Consider the following 20934-nt stretch of genomic DNA (forward strand, 5'->3'; position numbering starts at 1 on the left):
TTCCGTCCGGCCACGGCGAGCGGGACCCGACACGGAGCAGCAGAGCCCGAGGTGGGACAGGGACGGGGCCCTGGGGGTCCCTGTCGAGGATGGGGCCGAGGGCGCTGCGTGCCCCGCGGCTGGGGGTGATGCTGCTGGTCCTTGGCCACCTCCCGCTGCCCCCAGTGTGGGCTCCCTCCGAAAGTAAGTGCTTGGGAGCGGGGGGAGGGCAGTTGTGGGGCGGGGGATGTCTGGTGATGCCTGTGCTTGGGGGTCTGCAAGAGACAAACCCTGAGGGAAAGCTCTTTGGGTGTTCCCTGTCTCAGTTTGCCCCCATGGAAATACCCCCAATCCTTTCGGGCAGGAAGGGCACAGCGTGGGACCCCCTCATTGCTGGGCTGGGATGAGGGGAGTGTAGTGGGGGGCTTGGCCAGAGATGGGGGCGTCGGTCCCTCAGCCCCACCGGGATGGTGGGAAATTGTCACAGGAGTCAGGAGCGCTGCTCTCTGCGCAGCTGCTGGGGTGGGAAAGGTTGGGGAGGGGGTGCCATGGTGGGGAGGGGGCAGCTGTGGGTCCTGGGTCTCATGGCCACAACAGGGGACAGCTAGGGGTACGAGGAGGGTCTGTCATTTGTCCTGCCTTCCCCTCTCCCTGCCCCAGTCACCGAGGGGTTGTGCTGGGGGATGGGAGCAATGGAGGAAGAGGATGAAGCATCCGAGAGCTGCCCAAGGGACACACGTCACTGTGCCTGCTCCCACCTGGGACCTCTGTGCTCTGTCTGTCCTCCCAGGGGCACGGGGGACCCTCGCCCCTTATAGAGTGACTCTGCAAGATCAGGGAGCTCATGGTGATGGTCAGGGAGGTGATGGTGGCAGTGGGGGCTGTAACACTCGGGGTGTGCACTCATGGCCGGTCCCGCAGGAGGACAGAGGGACCCTCCAGTCCTCACGGGGAGGGGACAGGGCTCTCAGTGAGTGGCTGAACCTGGTGCAGTGCGGGGGTGAGGGGCTACGGGCAGCTGCCAGAGCCGCAGTGCCCATGGGGCCACAGTGCCCACGGTTCATGGGTCACACCAAGAGGGGAAAAATGCCACCGGGCATGAAGTCACAAGGACATGGCCATGAGCCACTGGTCCAGGCTGGCAGTGGACAGATGAGGGGTGACCCATGCACTCAATCCCCTCCAGGACCTGGACCTGGTTTCTGGCTGGGGATGCTGTCAGTGGGAAGCTCTTTGCTTATTCTAGCTCTTGCATCCCTGCTGGGATCAGGAAGCAGGAGGTGCTGGGGATCATGCTGCCAATTTCTGGGTGGAAAAGCCCCAAGACAGCCAATGTGGGGCTGGGGCAGTGCCACATGGACATCTGTGGTAGCCTTGCATGCCCCATTACCTGTCTGGGCACAAGGGGGATGACCTTGCTGGAGCTGCCACTCACTGGATAACTGCGTGTCCATGAGTGGGGAGATCCATGAGCCCCCACAGCTGCCCCACAACTTAGGGAAAGGGAAAAACCATCTCCACCCCAGACAGCTTCCCCTAGAGCGGACAGCAGGGCTGGGACGTGGTTGTGGGGCTGACATGGGGCAGGGCAGGCGCCCGGCCTGCCAGGCCTCATTAGCATCAGGGCTGACGGACGCGCCGTGCCCCGGAGAGCCGCAGCGTGCCGGCTGCTGTCAGAGCCGCTCGCGTCTCCCTGGCTGCCCAAACCAATTCCAGCCACGCTTGACAGGCAGCACCAGGATATTGAACCCCTGCGAGCATCACCTGGGGGATCCCTGGGTGGGGGTGGGGGTCAGCTGCCCCGTCCCTGCTGCCCACGGGGTCCCCCTCTCGCCACCCCAGTCTGCGGCAGCATGGACATCCGCAATGACGTCTCCCAGCTCCGGAAGCTGGAAAACTGCTCCATCATCGAAGGCAACCTGCAGATCCTGCTGATGTTCACCACGGGCGCCGAGGACTTTCGGGGGCTCAGCTTCCCTCGCCTGCTTATGATCACGGAGTACCTGCTCCTTTTCCGTGTCTACGGGCTGGAGAGCCTGCGGGATCTCTTCCCCAACCTCTCCGTCATCCGCGGCACCAACCTCTTCTTCAGCTACGCCTTGGTCATCTTCGAGATGCCGCACCTGCGGGACGTGGGGCTGCACAGCCTGGGCCACATCCTCCGCGGTTCGGTGCGCATCGAGCGCAACCAGGAGCTCTGCCACCTCTCCACCATCGACTGGGGGCTGCTGCTGCCCGACAGCGGCGACAGCACCTACATCGTTGGCAATAAGCTGGCTGAAGAGTGTGCCGACGTCTGCCCGGGCATCCTGGATGTGGAGAAGCCGTGTGTGCAGACCAGCGTCAATGGACAGCTGGATTATCGCTGCTGGACCTCCAGCTACTGCCAGAAAGGTGGGTGCCGGTGGCACAGGGCCCAGTCGTGCTGGCTGCTTTTCTGGGATGGTGCTGGTTTGCACCGTGGGGCAAACTGGGAGGGCACTGGAGGAGGCTGGTGGAGCCAGCTGGGAATGGTGGCCCCAGCGGGTGGCAGCGGCTCCCCTGCTGCTGGGAGTGTGCTGTTCTGGCAGCACGGTGGGGTAACCAGATCTGTGCTGTATCATTCTCCGAGGAGAGGCCAGCTCCCAGCTGCTGTGTTTTCCCAGTGGCGAGGTAAATACAGGCCCCTCCTGAGCTCGTTTGCTGTAAACAGGAGACCTGGTAATGAAATATGTACTATAAACACAGATCCTTATCAGGGCTGCAACCTCGCTGTGGCCCTGGCCTGGCTGCACTGGGCAGATGGGGTTCAGTATGGGCTGAACCCCACCTTGTCCATGCATCTGTCCTGCTGTCCCTCCATGCAGCCCCTCATCCACCAATGCAGCTGCTCACCCAGCCACCCATCAATCCACCTTCCTGGCCAGCCACTCATCACACAGCCATCCATGCGTTCCTCCATCCCTCTGTGCACCCCTCCATCAGTGCTGCCATGCCTCCATCCACTCCTCCATCAGTCCATCCCTACCTCCTTGTATCCCTCCCTGCAAACCTGTATCCTTCCCTTTCTCCTGCCATTCTTGTATCCCCACATCCCAGCATCCCTCCTTCTATCCCTGCATCACATTCCTCCCTCCATCCCACCATCCATCCCTCCCTCCATCCCTGCATTCCTCCATCACCGCATCCATCCCCATGTTCCTCCCTCCCTGCATCCCTTCGTTCATCCATCCTCCATCCCTGCATCACTCGAGCTGTCTCTCTATCCCACCCTTCACTCCTGTTTTCCCCCAGCCCTGGGGGATGTCAGCAGCCCCCCGACCCCTTCCCTTCTCTCTCCTCTCTCTGTGTACACCTGACCCCAATCCCAGCTGTGCTGCCCGAGGCTGGGGTCTGTGCCTGTCGCTCCCTCCCACTTGCTGTGTCTCCCCTCTCAGTGTGCCCGTGCGGCGCGGGCTCGGCGTGCACGGCAGCGGGCGAGTGCTGCCACGCCGAGTGCCTGGGGGGCTGCGGCCGCCCCCACGACCGACGGGCCTGTGTCGCCTGCCGCCACTTCCACTTCAACGGGCACTGCCTGCCCTCGTGCCCGCCCCGCACCTACGAGTACGAGGGCTGGCGCTGTGTCACCGCCGAGTACTGCGCCAGCCTCCGCAAGGTCTCCGACAACCCCCGCGACGCCTCCAAGTTCGTCATCCACCAGCGGCAGTGCCTGTCCGAGTGTCCCTCGGGGTACACCCGGAGTGAGAGCAGGTGGGGGTGTCCCCAGAGCCCCGGCACACGCGCGGTGGTGGCACACTGGCCAGCTCACATCCTGTCCCCGTCTCCCTGCCCACAGCATGTTCTGCCACAAATGTGAGGGGCTGTGTCCCAAGGAGTGCAAGGTGGGCACCAAGACCATTGATTCGATGCAGGCAGCACAGGAGCTGGGGGGCTGCACCCTCATCGAGGGGAACCTCATTCTCAACATCCGCCGGGGCTGTGAGTGCCAGACCTGGCCCTGCCAAACCCACCCCGGGTGGGAGAGCTGCTGTGGAGGGCAGGGGGTGGAGGAAGGGGGTCTTTTCCCTTGCAGAGTGAATTAATGGGGAGGTGCCCCTCTCCCTGACCTCATGCAGTGTGTCATTCCCAGATAACCTGGCCTCGGAGCTGCAGAGCAGCCTGGGGCTCATTGAGACCATCACAGGCTTCCTGAAGATCAAACACTCCTTCGCCCTCGTCTCCTTGTCGTTCTTCAAGAACCTCAAACTGATCCGTGGTGACTCCATGGTGGACGGGTGAGGATGGTGTGGGTTTGGGGGAGCATGTGGCTCTGAAAGTACCCATGCCCACTGCCTCTATCCACATCTCCTCCCCAGGAATTACACCCTATATGTCCTAGACAACCAGAACCTGCAGCAGCTCTGGGACTGGAGCCACCACATCCTCTCCATCCCCGTGGGCAAGATGTACTTTGCATTCAATCCCAAGCTGTGCCTGGCCGAGATCTATCGCATGGAGGAGGTGACAGGCACCAAGGGGCGGCAGAACAAGGCAGAGATCAACCCCCGCACCAACGGGGACCGGGCATCCTGTGAGTACAGGGATGGGGACAAGCAGCAGTGCCATGAGCCTCTGCCTGAGCCCTGCTTCCTCCCCACAGGTAAGACCCAGACCCTGCGCTTCATCTCCAACGTCACCGAGTCCGATCGCATCTTCCTCAAGTGGGAGCGGTACCGGCCCCCCGAGTACCGGGACCTCCTCAGCTTCATTGTCTACTACAAGGAGTCGTAAGTGGTCCCTGTCACCCTCTTGTCCCCATTGTGGAGGGCATGGGAATCCTAGCCCGTGAGGTCCTTTGTTCCTGCTGGACACCCGGGGGTCTCCCTCCCTGATGCCTGGTGTGGGACAGACCCTTCCAGAATGTGTCAGAGTATGTGGGGCAGGATGCCTGTGGGGCTCAGAGCTGGAACGTGCTGGATGTGGATCTGCCCCTGAGCAGCGAGCAGGAGCCAGGGGTGACGCTGCTCAACCTCCGTCCCTGGACCCAATACGCCATCTTCGTGCGTGCCATCACCCTCACCACGGCCGAGGAAGGACGCAACTACGGGGCACAGAGCGAGGTGGTTTACATCCGCACCATGCCGGCGGGTAAGGGGCTGCTGGGGGGCCGGGGATGCCCTTGGTGAACCCCCCAGATAAAACTGACCACCCCTGTGTCATCCCAGCCCCCACGGTGCCCCGGGACGTCATCTCCATGTCCAATTCTTCCTCCCACATTGTGGTGCGTTGGAAGCCGCCCACGCAACGCAATGGCAACATCATCTACTACCTGGTGCTGTGGCAGCAGCTGGCCGAGGACATGGAGCTCTACATCAACGACTACTGCCACAAAGGTGAGGCCAGGCAGGGCAGGGGCAGCACAGCGGCCGAGGACGGCAGGGGAACGAGGATTGTGCCACTGAGCCAGGCTCTGCCAGCCCTGCCCGTTGCTGCCCACAGGCCTGAAGCTGCCCACCAGCAGCGCAGACACGCGCTTTGGGTTTGGGGATGGTCCCGAGGGGGAGCAGGATGCGGAGGAGAGGTGCTGCCCCTGCCGCCCCACTGACGGGCAGCTCCGCATGGAGGGCGAATCCTTCCAGAAGAAGTTTGAGAACTTCCTCCACAATTCCATCACCATCCCCAGGTGCCATCTGGGGGGGTCCCTGCTTTGGGGGGCTCCCTCAAGCTGGGTGCGTGGGTCTGCCTGGGTGGGGGGTCCAGTGGCTCCTCCTGGCAGACCCTTTAACTGATTTCCCGCTGTCTCAGGCCACCCTGGAAGGTGACATCCATTAATAAGAACCCACAGAGGTGAGCTGGGACCACACCAGCCTGGGTGATCTCCCCCACCTTGATCAGTTTTGGGGGTCTTGACGTCCCCGTGTCCTGCAGGTCCCAAAAGCAGCGCAGGGACGTGCTGGCCGTCACATCCGCGGCCAACGCCTCCTCAGCGGAGCCGCTGGCCCCGAGCCGCCCCGGAGGCGAGCCCAAGCCTGACTTCCAGATCTTCGAGGACAAGGTGGTGCGTGACCGGGCGGTGCTGTCGCGGCTGCGCCACTTCACCGAGTACCGCATCGACATCCACGCCTGCAACCACGCCGCGCACACCGTGGGCTGCAGCGCCGCCACCTTCGTCTTCGCCAGGACCATGCCCGAGCGTGCGTCCCCAGCCTCCTCCCCTCCAAACCCCACCCTGGCCATACTGGGAGGCGCTGGGATGTTGTTGAGATGGGTGATTGGCAGTGGGTTGGGGTCCGGGTGATGCCCCCAGGAGATAATTCCCTCTGTGCCCCTCTCCAGTGCAAGCTGACAACATTCCTGGCAATGTCACCTGGGAGCCGGCTGGCAAGAACAGTGTCCTGCTGCGCTGGGAAGAGCCCAGGAACCCCAACGGGCTCATCCTCAAGTATGAGATTAAGTACAACCGAGAGAGTGAGGTGAGAACCCCCAGTGGCATGCCCTGCTCAGCCCGGCCAGGTCTGGTTACAGGGGCACAGCATCCATCCCATCCCATCCCATCCCATCCCATCCCATCCCATCCCATCCCATCCCATCCCATCCCATCCCATCCCATCCCATCCCATCCCATCCCATCCCATCTCATCCCATCCCTCTCCCAAGGCTTACACGTGGCTTACATGTGGTCATGAAGCCCCTTTGCCACTGCCACATTGTCCCCTCCAGGAGGTCACCACCGTTGTCTGTGTTTCACGCCACCGCTACTCCAAGTATGGGGGGTGTCCACCTGGCTCTGCTCCAGCCAGGGAACTACTCAGCCAAGGTCCGGGCCACCTCACTGGCTGGCAACGGCTCATGGACAGGGCTCATCAAGTTTTACATCCTAGGGCCAGGTACCTGCAGGGAGGCAGGGGAACATCAACAGGGATCTTGGTGGGCAGGGAGGGTTGGGGAGCTGGGGCTCAGAGGGTGCTGCTGGATCAGGGCACTGGGGAATTGGGCTGTGCTGCTGGGATGGGACATTGGGGTCAGGGGATGATGCTGGGCCAGGCTGTTGAAGATGGGAGTTGTTGCTGGACTGGGAAGCTGAGAGGTTGAGGGATGATCTTGGCCTCAGACATTGGAGCATCACAGAATCATTTGGGTTGGAAAAGGCCTCCAGGACCAATGAGTCCAACTGTTCTCTCAGCACTGCCGAGGCTATCACTAACTGATGTCCCCAAATGCCACATCCACATATCTGTTAAATCCCCCCCAGGGATGGAGACTTCACCAGTGCCCTGGGCAGCCTGCTCCAATGCTTTCCAGTTTTCCCCAGTATCCAATCTAAACCTCCCCTGGTGCAACGTGAGGCCACTTCCTCTGGTCTTGTCCCTGTTCCCTGGGAGCAGAGCCCGACCCACACCTGGCTCCCCCCTCCTGTCAGGGAGTTGTGCAGAGCCAGAGGTTCCCCCTGAGCCTCCTTTTCTCAAGGATGAGCCCTCCCACCTCCCTCAGGCGCCTCTGGTGCTCCAGAGCTCTTCCCAGCTCTGTTCCCTTGTCTGTTCACATTCCAGCCCTTCAATGTCTTTCTTGTCATGAGGGGTCCAAAACTGACCCCAGGATTTGAAGACCCTCAGTGGTGCCCAGCACTCACTTTCTTCTTAGCTCTCCCTTGGGTAGTGATGGATTTATAGAAACACTTTTTATTGTCTCTTATGGCAGATTCAGTTCTAGTCATTCTTGTCCTGAGCTCCTTCAGATCCTCCTGAAATTCCTGTCCCCTCTCTCAAAGGTCAGAACCTCTCCTTTCTCCCTGAGCTCCAGCCAAAGACCTCTGTTCAGCCAGGCCAGCCTTCTTCCCATCCTTCATCCAAGGATACTGCTGGATTGAGGACTTGGGGGGTTGGGGGGTGCTGCTGGAGTTGGTCACTGGGACTAAAGTGTCTGCTGATAGACTGGGGGATCTGGAGGACTGAGGGACGCTCTGGGACAGGGGCACACAGGGATCAGAATGTGCTGCTGGTCTGGGGAGCTGGAGTGGTCCCCAGTGGTGGGACAGGTGCCCCATGTGAGGTGGGATGAGTGCCTGGAACCTGACCCACGGCCACCTGCTCCTGGCAGCCGAGGAAGAGTCCAGCAGCTTCTACGTCCTGCTCACTGTCACACCTGTGGTGCTCATGGTGCTCATCTCCTGCCTGGCCGTCTTTGTCTTCTTCTACAACAAGAAGAGGTAACGACCCCCCTGCACCCCCAGGGCTGGACTGGGACCGGGTCTGGCCGAAGCAGGGCTGGGAAGGGCTGGGGGGAGGCAGCAGCTCCGAGCACTGCCCACCCCTGACAGGAACAATGACGGGTACCCCAGCGGGACTCTCTACGCCTCCGTCAACCCCGAGTACTTCAGCGCCTCGGACAGTACGTGGGGACATGGGGACAGACAGGGGCCACCCCAAAGGGCCACCGAGCCCTCTCTTTGCTGGGGTCACACTGGAGGGGACAGGGATGGGATGGGATGGGATGGGATGGGATGGGATGGGATGGGATGGGATGGGATGGGATGGGATGGGATGGGATGGGATGGGATGGGATGGGATGGGATGGGATGGAGATGACTATGGGGATGGAGATGGAGATGACTATGGGGATGGAGATGGAGATGAATGGGAATGGGAATGGGAATGGGAATGGGAATGGGAATGGGAATGGGAATGGGAATGGGAATGGGAATGGCAGGGGGATGAGGACAGGGAGGAGGATGGTGATGGGATTCAGATAGGAATGAGAATGGGATGATCAAGATGACTATGGGAGTGGGATGGAGATGGGGACGGGGACAGGGACTAGGATGGTGACAACATGGAGATGAGGATGGGATGAAGATGGGGTTGGTTACAGTGATGGGGTTGGGGTGATCCCCACTCACCCACAGTGTACATGCCTGATGAGTGGGAGGTGTCCCGGGAGAAGATCACAGTGATCCGGGAGCTGGGACAGGGCTCCTTTGGGATGGTGTATGAGGGGGTGGCCCTGGGGCTGGTCACGGAGGGAGAGGAGACCAAGGTGGCCCTGAAGACAGTCAACGAGTTGGCCACCATGCGGGAGCGCATCGAGTTCCTCAACGAGGCCTCTGTCATGAAAGCCTTCAAGTGCCACCACGTGGTAGGTGGGCAGCGGTGGGGGAGGGAGGGGACACGGGGGGGCTGGCCACTCACATGCCAGCCCTCTTTGTCCCTGCAGGTCCGTCTGCTCGGCGTTGTATCCCAGGGCCAGCCAGCTTTGGTCATCATGGAGCTGATGACACGTGGGGACCTGAAGAGCTACCTGCGTTCACTCAGGCCTGAAGCTGAGGTGAGGGGCTGGTCAGGTGCCAGGAAAAGGAACACCCACCCTGTTCCAGGGGTTATCCTGGTGTGCCCTTACCCCAGCCCTGACTCTGTGCACGGTGCAGAACAACCCTGGGCTGCCACCGCCGTCCCTCAAGGACATGATCCAGATGGCGGGGGAGATCGCCGATGGCATGGCTTACCTCAGCGCCAACAAGTTTGTGCACCGGGACCTGGCTGCCCGCAACTGCATGGTGTCCGAGGATTTCACCGTCAAGATTGGAGGTGGGTGGGCAGCCCCAGGCTGTGCCAGCCCTGTGTCTCTGTCTGCTCACACCTTCCTCCTCCGCCAGATTTTGGCATGACCCGGGATATCTATGAGACGGATTATTACCGGAAAGGGGGCAAGGGGCTGCTGCCGGTGCGCTGGATGTCCCCCGAGGCGCTCAAGGATGGCATCTTCAACACGCAGTCTGACGTCTGGTAGGTGCTGAGGTGGGTGGAGCCGGGGGGATTTGGGGACCTCGGGCTGAGCAGCGCTGCTCCGGCAGGTCCTTCGGCGTGGTGCTGTGGGAGATCGCCACGCTGGCCGAGCAGCCCTACCAGGGCATGTCCAACGAGCAGGTCCTGCGCTTTGTCATGGACAACGGCGTCCTGGAGCGGCCCGAGAACTGCCCTGACAAACTGTGAGTGCTGGGGGGACACCACGTCACACCCCCACCCTGTTGTGGGAAAGGCTGGCAGGGGAAATCCTGGTCTCTACGGTGCTGGGAGGGTTCTTGAGGACTGGAGTCCCCCAAACCCAGCAGGTACCCTCTCTCTGCAGCCACGAGCTGATGTGCCTGTGCTGGCAGCAGAACCCACGCCAGCGTCCCTCCTTCGTCCAGCTGCTGGAGCGCATCAAGGACCACATGGCGCCTGCTTTCCGCACCCTCTCCTTCTTCTACAGCCCCGAGAACGGCCATCACGGCTCAGGAGAGCCCTCCAACACCGAGACGGATCCATCCTCCGAGGAGGATGAGCCCCCCGCATCCCCCCTGCCCACACGCAAGGACCACAGCCCGGGCCAGCTCCCCAATGGGACCGCCTCACTCTGACCCTGGGCTGTCCTCGGACCCCCGCTGGACTCTGCACCCCACGCCCTTCTCCGGCCACCCCCCACTGCTGGGACCCCCTTGCATTATTTATTGCTTCCAAGGGCTCAGCCAAGGAGTGGGTGCTTTGGGAAGAGGGTGGCAGCAAGGCAAGGATGTTCCATGGGATGCATTTTCGCTGAAAATAAATTGGAGGTGCTCCAAATCGGGGGGAGGGAGTGGGGGGGCTGCTGGCTGGGAGGAGAACACCCCAGTGTTTCCTTATTTTTTGGGGGGGGGGCGGGAGGGTGGGATAATGTGGGTATGGGAATGGGCAGCAGGGTTTGGCATTCGGGGTGCCCCATCAAGCTGCCTCTGTCACGGCCCCTCGGCTCCCCTGTGATCCCCACGCCTTTCACAGGTGAGGAAACTGAGCCACGGGGCAGCCCTGCAGCAGGAGAAGCTGGGGTTGTCCTGATGTCTCTCCCCAGTCCCCTCCTCTGGCACCAGTGCCGAGGCCGTGCTGGTCCACGGAAGGGGTGTCACCGTCTAATCCGAGCGCGAATAAAGGGGATGGAGCTCAGCTGTGGCAGTGCCTGGCTTTGGGGGGTCGAGGGGCAGGGAGGGCGGCACACGGGGCCTTCCACTCCCCACCCCGCCAGCCCTATCTGCGTCCTGTGGCTTTGCCCTGCGGTGCCCAAACCGGGGGCGTTTCTTGAGAAAAACGTCAAAGCAGTGGAATTCGAGAGGATGTGGCGGCTGCCACTGGCCCGCTCTGCCGGGGGGGCCTGCTGGGGTGTCCAGTGAGGCCCCAGGGAAGGTTACCCCAAAGGAACCGTGGCCCCATGGGTGCCACTGGGGACTGGCGGTGAAGATGAGCCGAGGGCTAAGCCATGGGGGAAGGGTGCGGGCTGAGGACGTGCTGAACTCAGGGCACAGATGAGCCACCCCCGACGTGATTCCGAGCAGGCTCGGGGACAAACAGCATCCGGGTGGGGATGGGGAACCCTGTGCGGAGGGCGCTGGGGGCAAACCAGTCCTGTCCTTCCCCACCTCGGGGAGGAGGACGAGGTGGGTCCTGGTCGGAGGTGACAGTTAGGGACAGGGCCACTGTGACACCAAACGTCCCCTTGTCTGCAGCGTCTCTGCAGTCCAACATAACGGGGTGCTGGGGAAGAGCCTGAGCCGGGAGAGCCCATCACGCCTCGAGATTTCGAGGCGCTGTCGGGGGGCTGTGACAGCTTGGGGGGGCTGTAGGTGGTCCCCAGGATGGTGATAAGCCCTGTCCCTTTATTCTGCAGCTTGCTCTGAGCCGGGTTCTGAAGCGAGTGTGTGTCTGTGTGTACATGCGTGTGCATGGGTGTGCCCCAGGAATTTTGGGGGTTCCAGCGGTGGGAAGAATCCACTTGGTGGGACTGGGGGTGCAGGTGTAGGGTGCCAGCGTGCAGGTAGGGTGGCGGCAGGGCACAGGCAGGGCACAGGCAGGGCACAGGCAGGGCACAGGGGTCCGGGCAGGGCACAGGCAGGGCACAGGCGGGCTCCGCGGTCGGTGTCCTTGTGCCGAATCCCCCTCTCCCGGGTCGGAGTCATCCCGGTGCCGGTGAATCACGGCCGGGGGTGTCTCGGGCCGGGCCGGGGGCGGTGCCGGGGCGGGGGGAGCCGCCGGCCCCTCCCGGGAGGCCGGTCCCTGCGTTGCTTTTAAGCCCCGCACGGCCCCGTGCTCGGGCTGCCGGGCAAGTGCGAGGGAGGGCGGCACCGGCAGCAGCGGCACCGGCACCGGGTCCAGGACTGGCACCGGCCCCGGGACCGGCCCCGCGATGCCGCCGCTGCCCGCCTGGCTCTGCCTGGTCGCGCTGCTCTTGCTCCTGTCCCTGCCAGCCCCGGGCGCTGCCGGTCCCTGCCCCCGGTCCTGCCGCTGCCCCCGGGCCGGGATCCTGCTCTGCCGGGAGCCCGACACCGTGGGCAGCCTGGCTCCGCTGCTGGGAACCGGCAGCTTCACCGACGTGTGAGTGGGGCCGGGGGCGATGGGGCCGAGGGTCGGGTGATGGAGCTCAGACATCGAGCAGAGGGGCTGGGAGCGATGGGGGTGACAGAGCTCAGGGACCAGGCAGAGGAGCTGGGGGTGGCGGGATTGAGGGAGGCAGTGGTGGGGCTGGGGCAGGGATGGAGTTGGCGGTGACAGAGCTCGGAGATGGAGATAATGGGATTGGGAGTGACGGGTTTTGGGGACCAGGCAGAGAGGCTGGGAGTGATGGGGCTGATGCTGATTGCGGCTGAGGGATAAGATGAGGAGGCTGGGGCAGCAGAGCTGAGGGACTGGGCAGTGGGGTGATGGGGATGGAGGTGGTTAGCTCGGGAACAGGATGGCGAGCTAGGATGGAGCAGGGATCACTGGATGGGCTGGGACGGCTGTGGGGAGAGCGCCTGCTTGGTGGGAGGCATCGGGGGCTGCGAAGATGGGGTGGGGGGGCTGCAGCATCCCCCCAGGGAGCAAGCGAGGGGCTGGGGACAGCTCCTCACCCCCTCCTGCGGCGATGCCAACCACGGCAACGCTGAGGGTGCAGCGGGCACCCTGGGCAGGGAGCACCCATACCGAGCCGGGCAGGGCAGGGGTGTGGGGAGCCGCTTGTCCCCATCCTGTTGGGGCTGTCACTGTGCCCTGGGGCCTGTGGGGTGGCGAGACACACCCCAAATTTGCTGGTTTGGGGCATCTACTGTGTTCCCACTGCTTCCCCTGCTCCAGGATGTGTGGTGGGGAGACAAGGGCTGAAGCGAGCAGAGATGAGGAGGGTGCTGGGGGGACAGGGGGACGGGATGCTGCAGGATACCGAAGTGCCCCAGTTCCTGGGGTTTCCCCACCACAGCCCTGCCTGTGCCGCATTGCTGGGGACTGGCTCTGGTGTCTCCGTGCCTCAGTTTCCCCACGTGCCCGGGGATGCTGCGCCACAGGCGCTGCCAGCTCTTTGTTCGCTGGCTGGTGGGGTGGGGTGGGTGGTGTGGGGATGGTGGTCCCCGAGACCCCCCCAGACATCTCACTGCCCCAGCTGCTCTCTCGTCCCATCCTCATGGGGGTCAGTGGGACCAAAACCCCTTGGTGTGGATCTGAACCCCAATTACCCAACCCCTGTGATTTGGGGTTCACAGGAGCAGCCTGTGGGGTGGGGCAGGGAAAAACCCTGCACCTGCTCCCAGAGGGGCTTTTCTTCATCTCCTGCCTGGAGAAAAGGGTGGGGGCACCACCTGACAGTGGTGCCCCTGTCACCATGGGCTGCGATGAAAGGTGGGGACCCAAAGGGTGAATGGGACTGAGACCCAGCAAACTCGTTCTGTGGGTGAGACCACGGACTCCGAGCCGTGGCTCTGCCCTGACCCCACACAGTTCGCACTGACCGGGGGCTCAGCACCATCAGGATCACCTGCTGCCATCCCCCCGTCTTCCCAGCTCATCTCCGGGGAAACTGAGGCACAGTGGGTCAGCTCAGACTCATCCTTGTCCCAGTTCCCGGCTGTGGACTGTACTGCGGGCACAGCCTGGGGAGTGGGAGAACTGTGTCCCTGTCACTCCCTTCGCCCCATGAGGGGTCCTGGGTTGCTACCCTGACCCCCCTTCTTTGCCTTCCAGCATCATTGAGAACCAGCAGGCGCTGACGACCTTGACCCGAGCTGACACCAGGATGCTGCGGGACCTCAGGAACCTGTGAGCACCCCGGGGAGGGGTCCCTGCCCAGGGAAACGGGGAAAGGGAAGGGTTGGTGGAGGGGGAATCCGCACAGAGCTTAATGCCACTGCAAGGAGGCACGGGAGATGCTCCCAGAATGGAGATTCAGGATGCACGGTGCAGGTGCTCAGCTCTTCCCTCCTTTCAGCACCATCTCCAGGTCGGGGCTGCAGCACATCTCTGCCGATGCCTTCCTGGACACCCCCAGGCTGAGCCACGTGTGAGTCTCCCCTTCCCCACTCCCCTCCCCCTGTTTGGGGATCAGCCCCCCCGTCCCCGCGGGCGCTGGCCGCGGTGCAGGGTGGCCGGTCCCCACACCCGGGCAGGATCGATGGTGTCCTGCTGCCCACGGGCACATCAGCCTGGCCGGGGGGGCCACGCGGGGCTCTGCTGCTGAGTGGGAAACCATCGATCTGGGGGGAGTGTGAGCAGCTGCTAGCCCCCCCGAGAGCCCCGTGCTGCCCCTGACAGCGGGGGGGACCCTGTCCTGGGGTGCACGAGGCTCCCCCCCTTGCAGGGAGGTGCCTGCAGGGTGGTGGCACGCCTGGCAGAGCTGGTTTTGCTTGGTCACGGTGTGACAGCAGTGGCCCCGGTGCTGCCCCGTGCCAGACCCTCTGTGGAGCAGGGCCATGTTGGATGGGAGTTCGAGTGGGAAGGGGTGACTGATAGGGTTTGTCCCAATAGGAATCTCTCCTCCAATGCACTGCAAAGCCTTTCCTGGAAAACCTTCCAACATCTGCCGCTGCAAGAGCTGTGAGTGATGGGGGAGACGGGGGAGGTGGGTGCACAGTATCTCCCACTGGGGATGTCCCCCATCAAGTGACACAGAGGCAGGGGCAGAGCTGAGGATGCAGGGAGATGGTGGCCCTCAAATCCATGGGTGTGGGGACAGGGACAGGGGTGGCACATGGGGCATGTGTGACACAAAGCTGGGGGCACCCAGGTGCAGCCTTGGCTGACTGCTGGGACACACGAATGCGTGGGGCCTGGAGCCCTTCTGAGCCCGTGCTCTCTTCCCTGCTCCATCTCAGCATCTTGGTGGGAAATCCCTTCAACTGCTCCTGTGGCCTCCGCTGGCTGCAGCTGTGGCAGAACAGCAGCCGGGCCCAGCTGGGGAACCAATCTCTGGAGTGCTGGGAGGGCAACGTGCTGGTGCCCCTGGGCAACCAGGTTCTCCACACCTGTGGTACGTGGCTGGGGACCCCGATGTGTTTGGCTCCTAGGTTTGTCCCCTGTCCTGAGCCATTTGGCTGAGGATAGCGTGGGACACAGGGATACGTGTGGCTCATCCTTCCTGCCCCTGCAGACCCCCCGACCGTGCACATCGAGCCCCCCGAGGTGGTGCTGCGCCAAGGGGACAGCGTCAACCTCACCTGCCACATCAGTGCCGACCCACCGGCCACCGCAGACTGGGTGCTCCCCAGGGTGGGACCCGAGCTGTTCATCGTCACCAAGGCAAGCTCAGCCTTCCAGGGGTATGGCCAGGAACCCTCCCAGCGGCACTGACCCCCCCCCCCCAGCATCCTCTCACTGGTGGGGTGGGCACGGGGGGATGCAGGAGCTGGCCAGGCTTGGTGGGTGTCATCTGGTCATCCTGGCCCGGTACTCCCTGCAGCTCTCAGACTGGGAGATCATCCTGGAGATCAAAAACATCTCCTCCAACCTCAACCACAAGGACTTGACGTGCCGGGCAGAGAACGTGGCAGGGCTGGCAGAGGACAGTGTGATACTGAACGTTACCTGTGAGCAGTCCAGAAGGGGCTGGGATGGGGGCTGGGTAGGGGGTCTGGCTCAGGAACCCACCCAGCTCTCTCTCTCTCTCCCAGTTCCCCCCATGATCATCCTCCTGGACCAAGCCATCCCCCAGCATTCCTGGTGCATCCCCTTCTCCGTGGATGGCAACCCCGTCCCCAGTATCCAGTGGCTCTTCAACGGCACGACCCTGGTTGAGGGGCTCTACATCCACACCCTCATCATGGAGTACGAGCACAACTCCACCATCCTCCATGGCTGCCTCCAGCTCAACCGTCCCACCCACGTCAACAACGGCAACTACACCCTCGTGGTCCGCAACCCCCTGGGCTCGGCCTCCCGCAGCGTCCAGGGCCGGTTCATGGACAATCCCTTCAGCTTCAGCCCCGAGGAGCCCATCCCCGGTAGGTGCCAGATGGGGGCTGCCTGGGGTCTCCCCTGTCTTACAGAGGAGCTGTGTCACACCTGGTGTGCAGAATGGGCTGTACTGGGCTCCGCCTGTTTGCTCAAGCCCTGGTGTGCCTCAGTTTCCCCAGAGAGGGGGAAGGATGGGGTACTCCCACCTGAGGAATAATAAGTGTTTTTGTTTTCTCTCCCTTTGGGCTGCTCTAGTGTCTCTGTCCCCACTGGGTGAGTGGCCAGGATTGCTGCCCCAGCCCCTCTAAACTGGGCATTCCGCCCACCCCCTAGGGCTGATTCTGGGATGTCCAGGTCCTTGTCCAGGGCCACTTCAGGGGATGGGGACCCCACACTCACCCTACACCTTCTCCCTGCCCCAGGCACCAGGAACAGCTCGCTGGAGGGGCCTGTGGAAACAACAGATGAGCACACGTTTGGGGTGAGGAAATGCTCTGCAGTCTGGGATGGGAGGGCCAGGACACCTACAAGAGGATGGGACAAATCCCTAGGGCACAGCCAAACCAGCACCAAGTGGGATGGGGGTGTACGATGGGGATGAAGGACAGCGTCTCAGTGCCTCGGTTTTCCCTGTGGCATCTCTTGGGGCTTGTAACCATCTCATGGGTTTGTTCCGATCCCATGGGCTGAGAAAAGGCACCTGGTGGGACCTCGACCTGAGCCCTGTCCTTGCTGCCACCAGGTCTCAGTGGCCGTGGCGCTGGCTGTGTTCGCCTGCCTCTCCCTCTCTGTCATGCTCATCCTGCTCAACAAGTGTGGGCGCCGGTCCAAGTTTGGCATTAACCGTGAGTCCCCCCAGCCTGGTGACTCAATATTCTGGCTGTGACATGGGGACAGCCCGGTCCCCACCTCCCTGGGGCAGGCGGGGCTCTGGGCACCTGGGCTGGGTCACAGGTGTGGGAAGAGGGACTGTGGGTGGGGGGGACACCCGTGGAGGGGTGCTGGCTCCCCCGGGAGCGTGGGCAGCAGCTGCTAATTCACTCCTGGAATGGATTCAGCCTCTAAATGGTTTTGATCAGGCTGCCTGGCCCCCAGGGGCCGGACGAGCAGGGGGTTGCTCGGCAGAGCCTGGCACTGGCTGCACAGGCTGGGGGGGCTGGGGGACCCCCTGATGGCCTTGTCCTTGTCCTCACAAGGCTCAGCGGTGCTGGCCCAAGAGGATGACCTGGCCATGTCCCTGCACTTCATGAATCTGGGCAGCAGCCCCCTTTCCTCGGCTGAGAGCAAACTGGAGGGGCTGAAGAGCAACTTCATCGAGAACCCCCAGTATTTCTGCAACGCCTGTAAGGGTTGTGTTGGGGACTGCGGTCCCCGAGCATCTCCCCATGCTCATACCCGAGCCGGGGGGCACTGACGGGTGGGGGTCCCTCCAGGCGTGCACCACGTGCAGCGACGGGACATTGTGCTGAAGTGGGAGCTGGGCGAGGGCGCCTTCGGGAAGGTTTTCTTGGCCGAGTGCTACAACCTCCTCCCAGAGCAGGAGAAGATGCTGGTGGCTGTGAAGGTGAGGAGGGGATACCATGGGGGATGCGGGGGTCTGTGGGGGTGGCACTGATGCCGTGTCCCTGCAGGCGCTGAAGGAGGTGACGGAAAGCGCCCGCTTGGATTTCCAACGGGAAGCCGAGCTGCTGACGGTGCTGCAGCACGAGCACATCGTCAAGTTCTACGGTGTCTGCACGGAGGGCGAGCCCCTCATCATGGTCTTCGAGTACATGAAACATGGAGACCTCAACCGCTTCCTCAGGTGGGACGGGGGGGACAGGAGCCCCCCATCTGCTGCTCCATCAGCGCAGCCAGCCTGCTCCCTGCTAATGCAGCCCTCCTTGCAATATTGATTAGATTAGCTGTCTGAGAGGCTTAAATAGAGAGAGATTGGCCATCAGCTGGAATAAGCAGAGACTTTTCGATTGCCCCCCCAGGTATTGCTGCTAGACGGGGGGGGCTGCCAGAGGCATCGCTTTAGTGGCCGCGCGAGGAGCTCTGAGACGTGGCTTTTATGATTATTGTTATGGGAGTTGGCATTAATGGTTCTGCCGAGCAGAGCTCCCCCAGCCCCCGGCCGCGGCCGCCCTGGCCGGGCTGTCAGCCGTGCTCGGCATCAAAGGCACCGAGAGGCTGCAGGCGGCCGGAGCCGCGCTGGCCCCGGGCCGGGCTCGCACGCCCCACTTCACACAGGCTGCTGCTTTCACACCCGCCCCGACACCCTCCCTTCCACCCCGACACCCTCCCTTCCACAGGGGGACAGCCCATGTGCGTGCACCTGCGTGTGTGCCCTCCCTGTGTGCACGCACAGGTGAGCACATGCACACCTCTCCCCTGTGTGTAACCCTTCCTCACATGCACACAGCTCTTCTCCTGTGCACACACGTGTATGTGAGCACATCTGTGCAGGTGTGTGTGTGTGTGTGCACTCCCTTCTCTGGCACACATGTCCATGCCTTTTCTTTGTGTGGCAGGGCAGGATGCACACGTGTGTGTGTGTGCATATTTTTGCCCCATGTGCATGCACACACACATGCACGCCCTTCTCTGGTGTGTGTGAACACAAGTTCTTGCCTGTGCCTGGTATCTGAGCACCTTTCCCCACGTGTAAACCCTTCTCTAGATTTACCCCTTTCCCCTGCCTCTCCCACACACGTCCTGCATTCCAAGCAGCCCCTCCTACCCGCAGGTCCCATGGCCCGGATGCCAAGATCCTGGAGCAGGGTCCGGGCCAGCCCCGGGGGCCGCTGGCCCTGGGCCACATGCTGCACATCGCCACGCAGATCGCCTCGGGCATGGTCTACCTCGCCTCCCTCCACTTCGTCCACCGGGACTTGGCCACCCGCAACTGCCTGGTGGGCAATGACCTGGTGGTGAAGATCGGGGATTTTGGCATGTCCCGGGACATCTACAGCACTGACTACTACCGGGTGAGCTGTTCCCTCTCTCCTCTCTGCTCTGTGATGGGCTGGGAGGCCACACTCAATTTTCCCTCATGGTTGCTGCCTCCCACCCCTTCTCCATCCATATTTAACCGCAGAATGAGTTGGGTTGGAAAGGATGTTTGGAAACCATCCAGCTCAACCTGCAGGGACGCTTTCCAATAGAACAGGTTGCTTGCTCCAAATCCTGACCTTGAATATCTCCAGGGATGGGGCAGCCACAGCTTCTCTGGGCAACCTGTGCCAGGGCATCACCACTCACCCTCAGAGTAAAAATATCTTCCTTACATCTAACCTGGGGACTCATTAGTGGGGCCAGGGATGGGGGAAGGGGAACAGGAGGGTCCCTGCTTTGCTGACAGCCCTGCTGTGGGTAGGTGGGGGGCAGGACCATGCTGCCCATCCGCTGGATGCCTCCCGAGAGCATCCTGTATCGTAAATTCACCACCGAGAGCGATATCTGGAGCTTCGGCGTGGTGCTCTGGGAGATCTTCACCTACGGGAAGCAGCCCTGGTACCAGCTCTCCAACACCGAGGTGAGCAAGGGAGGGAAGGAGGATGGTAACAGCCCCCCCAGGGGTGCCCAGAGTGGGGGACCCCATCTCCATCCCTGTTCCTGCAGGCCATCGAGTGCATCACTCAGGGCCGGGAGCTGGAGCGGCCCCGCACGTGTCCCTCCGAGGTCTATGCCATCATGCAGAGCTGCTGGCACCGGGAGCCCCAGCAGCGCCAGCCCATCAAGGAGATCCACAGCCGCCTCCAGGCCCTCGTCAAGACACCCCCTGTCTACCTGGACATCCTGGGCTGAGTGGGGACCCCCACCCACCCTCTGCTCCCTGCAGTTCCCCTGCCTGCCCTGCTGCCCAGGGCCACGGCTTTACCCCACACAGCCCTGGACTGATGCCCCAAGGCAGCAGAAGCCTGAAACCTTATTTATAGTGCAAAATGCCAGCCCGCTCCCGGGGGGGGGGGCTGGAGGGCTGGGCTGGAGGACTCCCAGGGCTGTGGCCCCCGGGTCGTGGCCCTGCTGTCTGGCTCCTTGGCATTCCCACAGTGCCAGGATGGAGGCTCTTGGCTGATGTGGGTTGGCTCAGGGGGGCAGAACTGGGATACCCCAGCATGGGGTCCGTGCCAGTGCAGGAGCTGGGGGGCTCAGCTCTCCTGGAGAAGTTGGGATGCCCCATGCTCTCCCATTCTACAGCAAAACCAGTCGATAATAAACTGTGTCTCCCCCGCACTGGCCCCTGCGTGCTCCAGGGTGTCAGCTGGGCAGGTGGGATGGGGGGGTTTTGGGGAGAAAGAGGGGCTTTTCCCATCAGGGAAGCTGCCCTGTCTGGGAGTGAGGAGCTGGAGGGAAGGTGCTGTCCCAGGGACCCCAGGATATGGGGACAATGCTGTGTGCCCAAGACCCTGTCCTGTCACACATGCCCAGGAGCCTGTGCTTTGTACCCAGGAACCAGAGCAGGGGTGGGGTCCTCATCCCCAGCCCAGAAAGGGATGGTTTTGGCTGTGCCATGAGGACCACCGTGGGCAGCACTCCAGGGGTTCTTGTGCCACACCCTGGCCTGGGGAGCCTGATTCTCCTCCAAGGGCTCCAGGCGGAGGATAGGACTTTGCAGCACAAAGCCAACACCCATCCCCCCTAAAAGAGCGACATCCCTCCTTGCCTGTGTCCTCTCATCGGAACCACGGGGTTATCACATGCCCTGTAGCATCCACTCCATCATCCTTCCTCAGGCTCTCCAGCCGCCTTGGTAATGGTTGAGACCTGGATTTGACCATAATGGAGCTGAATTGATTTCATCTGGATAATTAGG

At 62.4% G+C, this 20934-nt stretch overlaps 2 protein-coding genes across 2 annotated transcripts; both read left to right on the forward strand.

Annotated features, from left to right (window-relative positions):
* The first annotated feature begins 89 nt into the window (after positions 1-89).
* Positions 90-10560, forward strand: INSRR (insulin receptor related receptor). Its single transcript, XM_014889323.2, is given in 24 exon segments — positions 90-183; positions 770-979; positions 1567-2373; positions 3396-3708; positions 3794-3936; positions 4088-4232; positions 4314-4528; positions 4598-4724; positions 4847-5085; positions 5163-5330; positions 5437-5620; positions 5743-5784; positions 5866-6131; positions 6274-6410; positions 6658-6699; positions 6701-6824; positions 8035-8143; positions 8255-8325; positions 8840-9069; positions 9148-9258; positions 9359-9518; positions 9587-9716; positions 9785-9919; positions 10060-10560. Coding segments are annotated over 24 exon segments (4473 nt in total). The 3' UTR covers positions 10331-10560.
* Positions 10561-12055: 1495 nt separating this feature from the next.
* On the forward strand, positions 12056-20343 carry NTRK1 (neurotrophic receptor tyrosine kinase 1). The gene is made up of 17 exons (XM_014889321.2): positions 12056-12311; positions 13929-14003; positions 14173-14244; positions 14709-14777; positions 15056-15210; positions 15331-15479; positions 15640-15766; positions 15851-16180; positions 16389-16406; positions 16556-16614; positions 16876-16978; positions 17330-17476; positions 17567-17697; positions 17765-17937; positions 18865-19105; positions 19495-19653; positions 19740-20343. Exons 1-17 carry the CDS (start codon positions 12124-12126, stop codon positions 19923-19925), a joined length of 2382 nt encoding a protein of 793 aa, XP_014744807.2. The 5' UTR covers positions 12056-12123; the 3' UTR covers positions 19926-20343.
* Positions 20344-20934: the final 591 nt, after the last annotated feature.

Source organism: Sturnus vulgaris, chromosome 31 (genome assembly GCF_052056855.1).
Source record: "Sturnus vulgaris isolate bStuVul1 chromosome 31, bStuVul1.hap1, whole genome shotgun sequence".
Lineage (NCBI taxonomy): Eukaryota > Metazoa > Chordata > Aves > Passeriformes > Sturnidae > Sturnus > Sturnus vulgaris.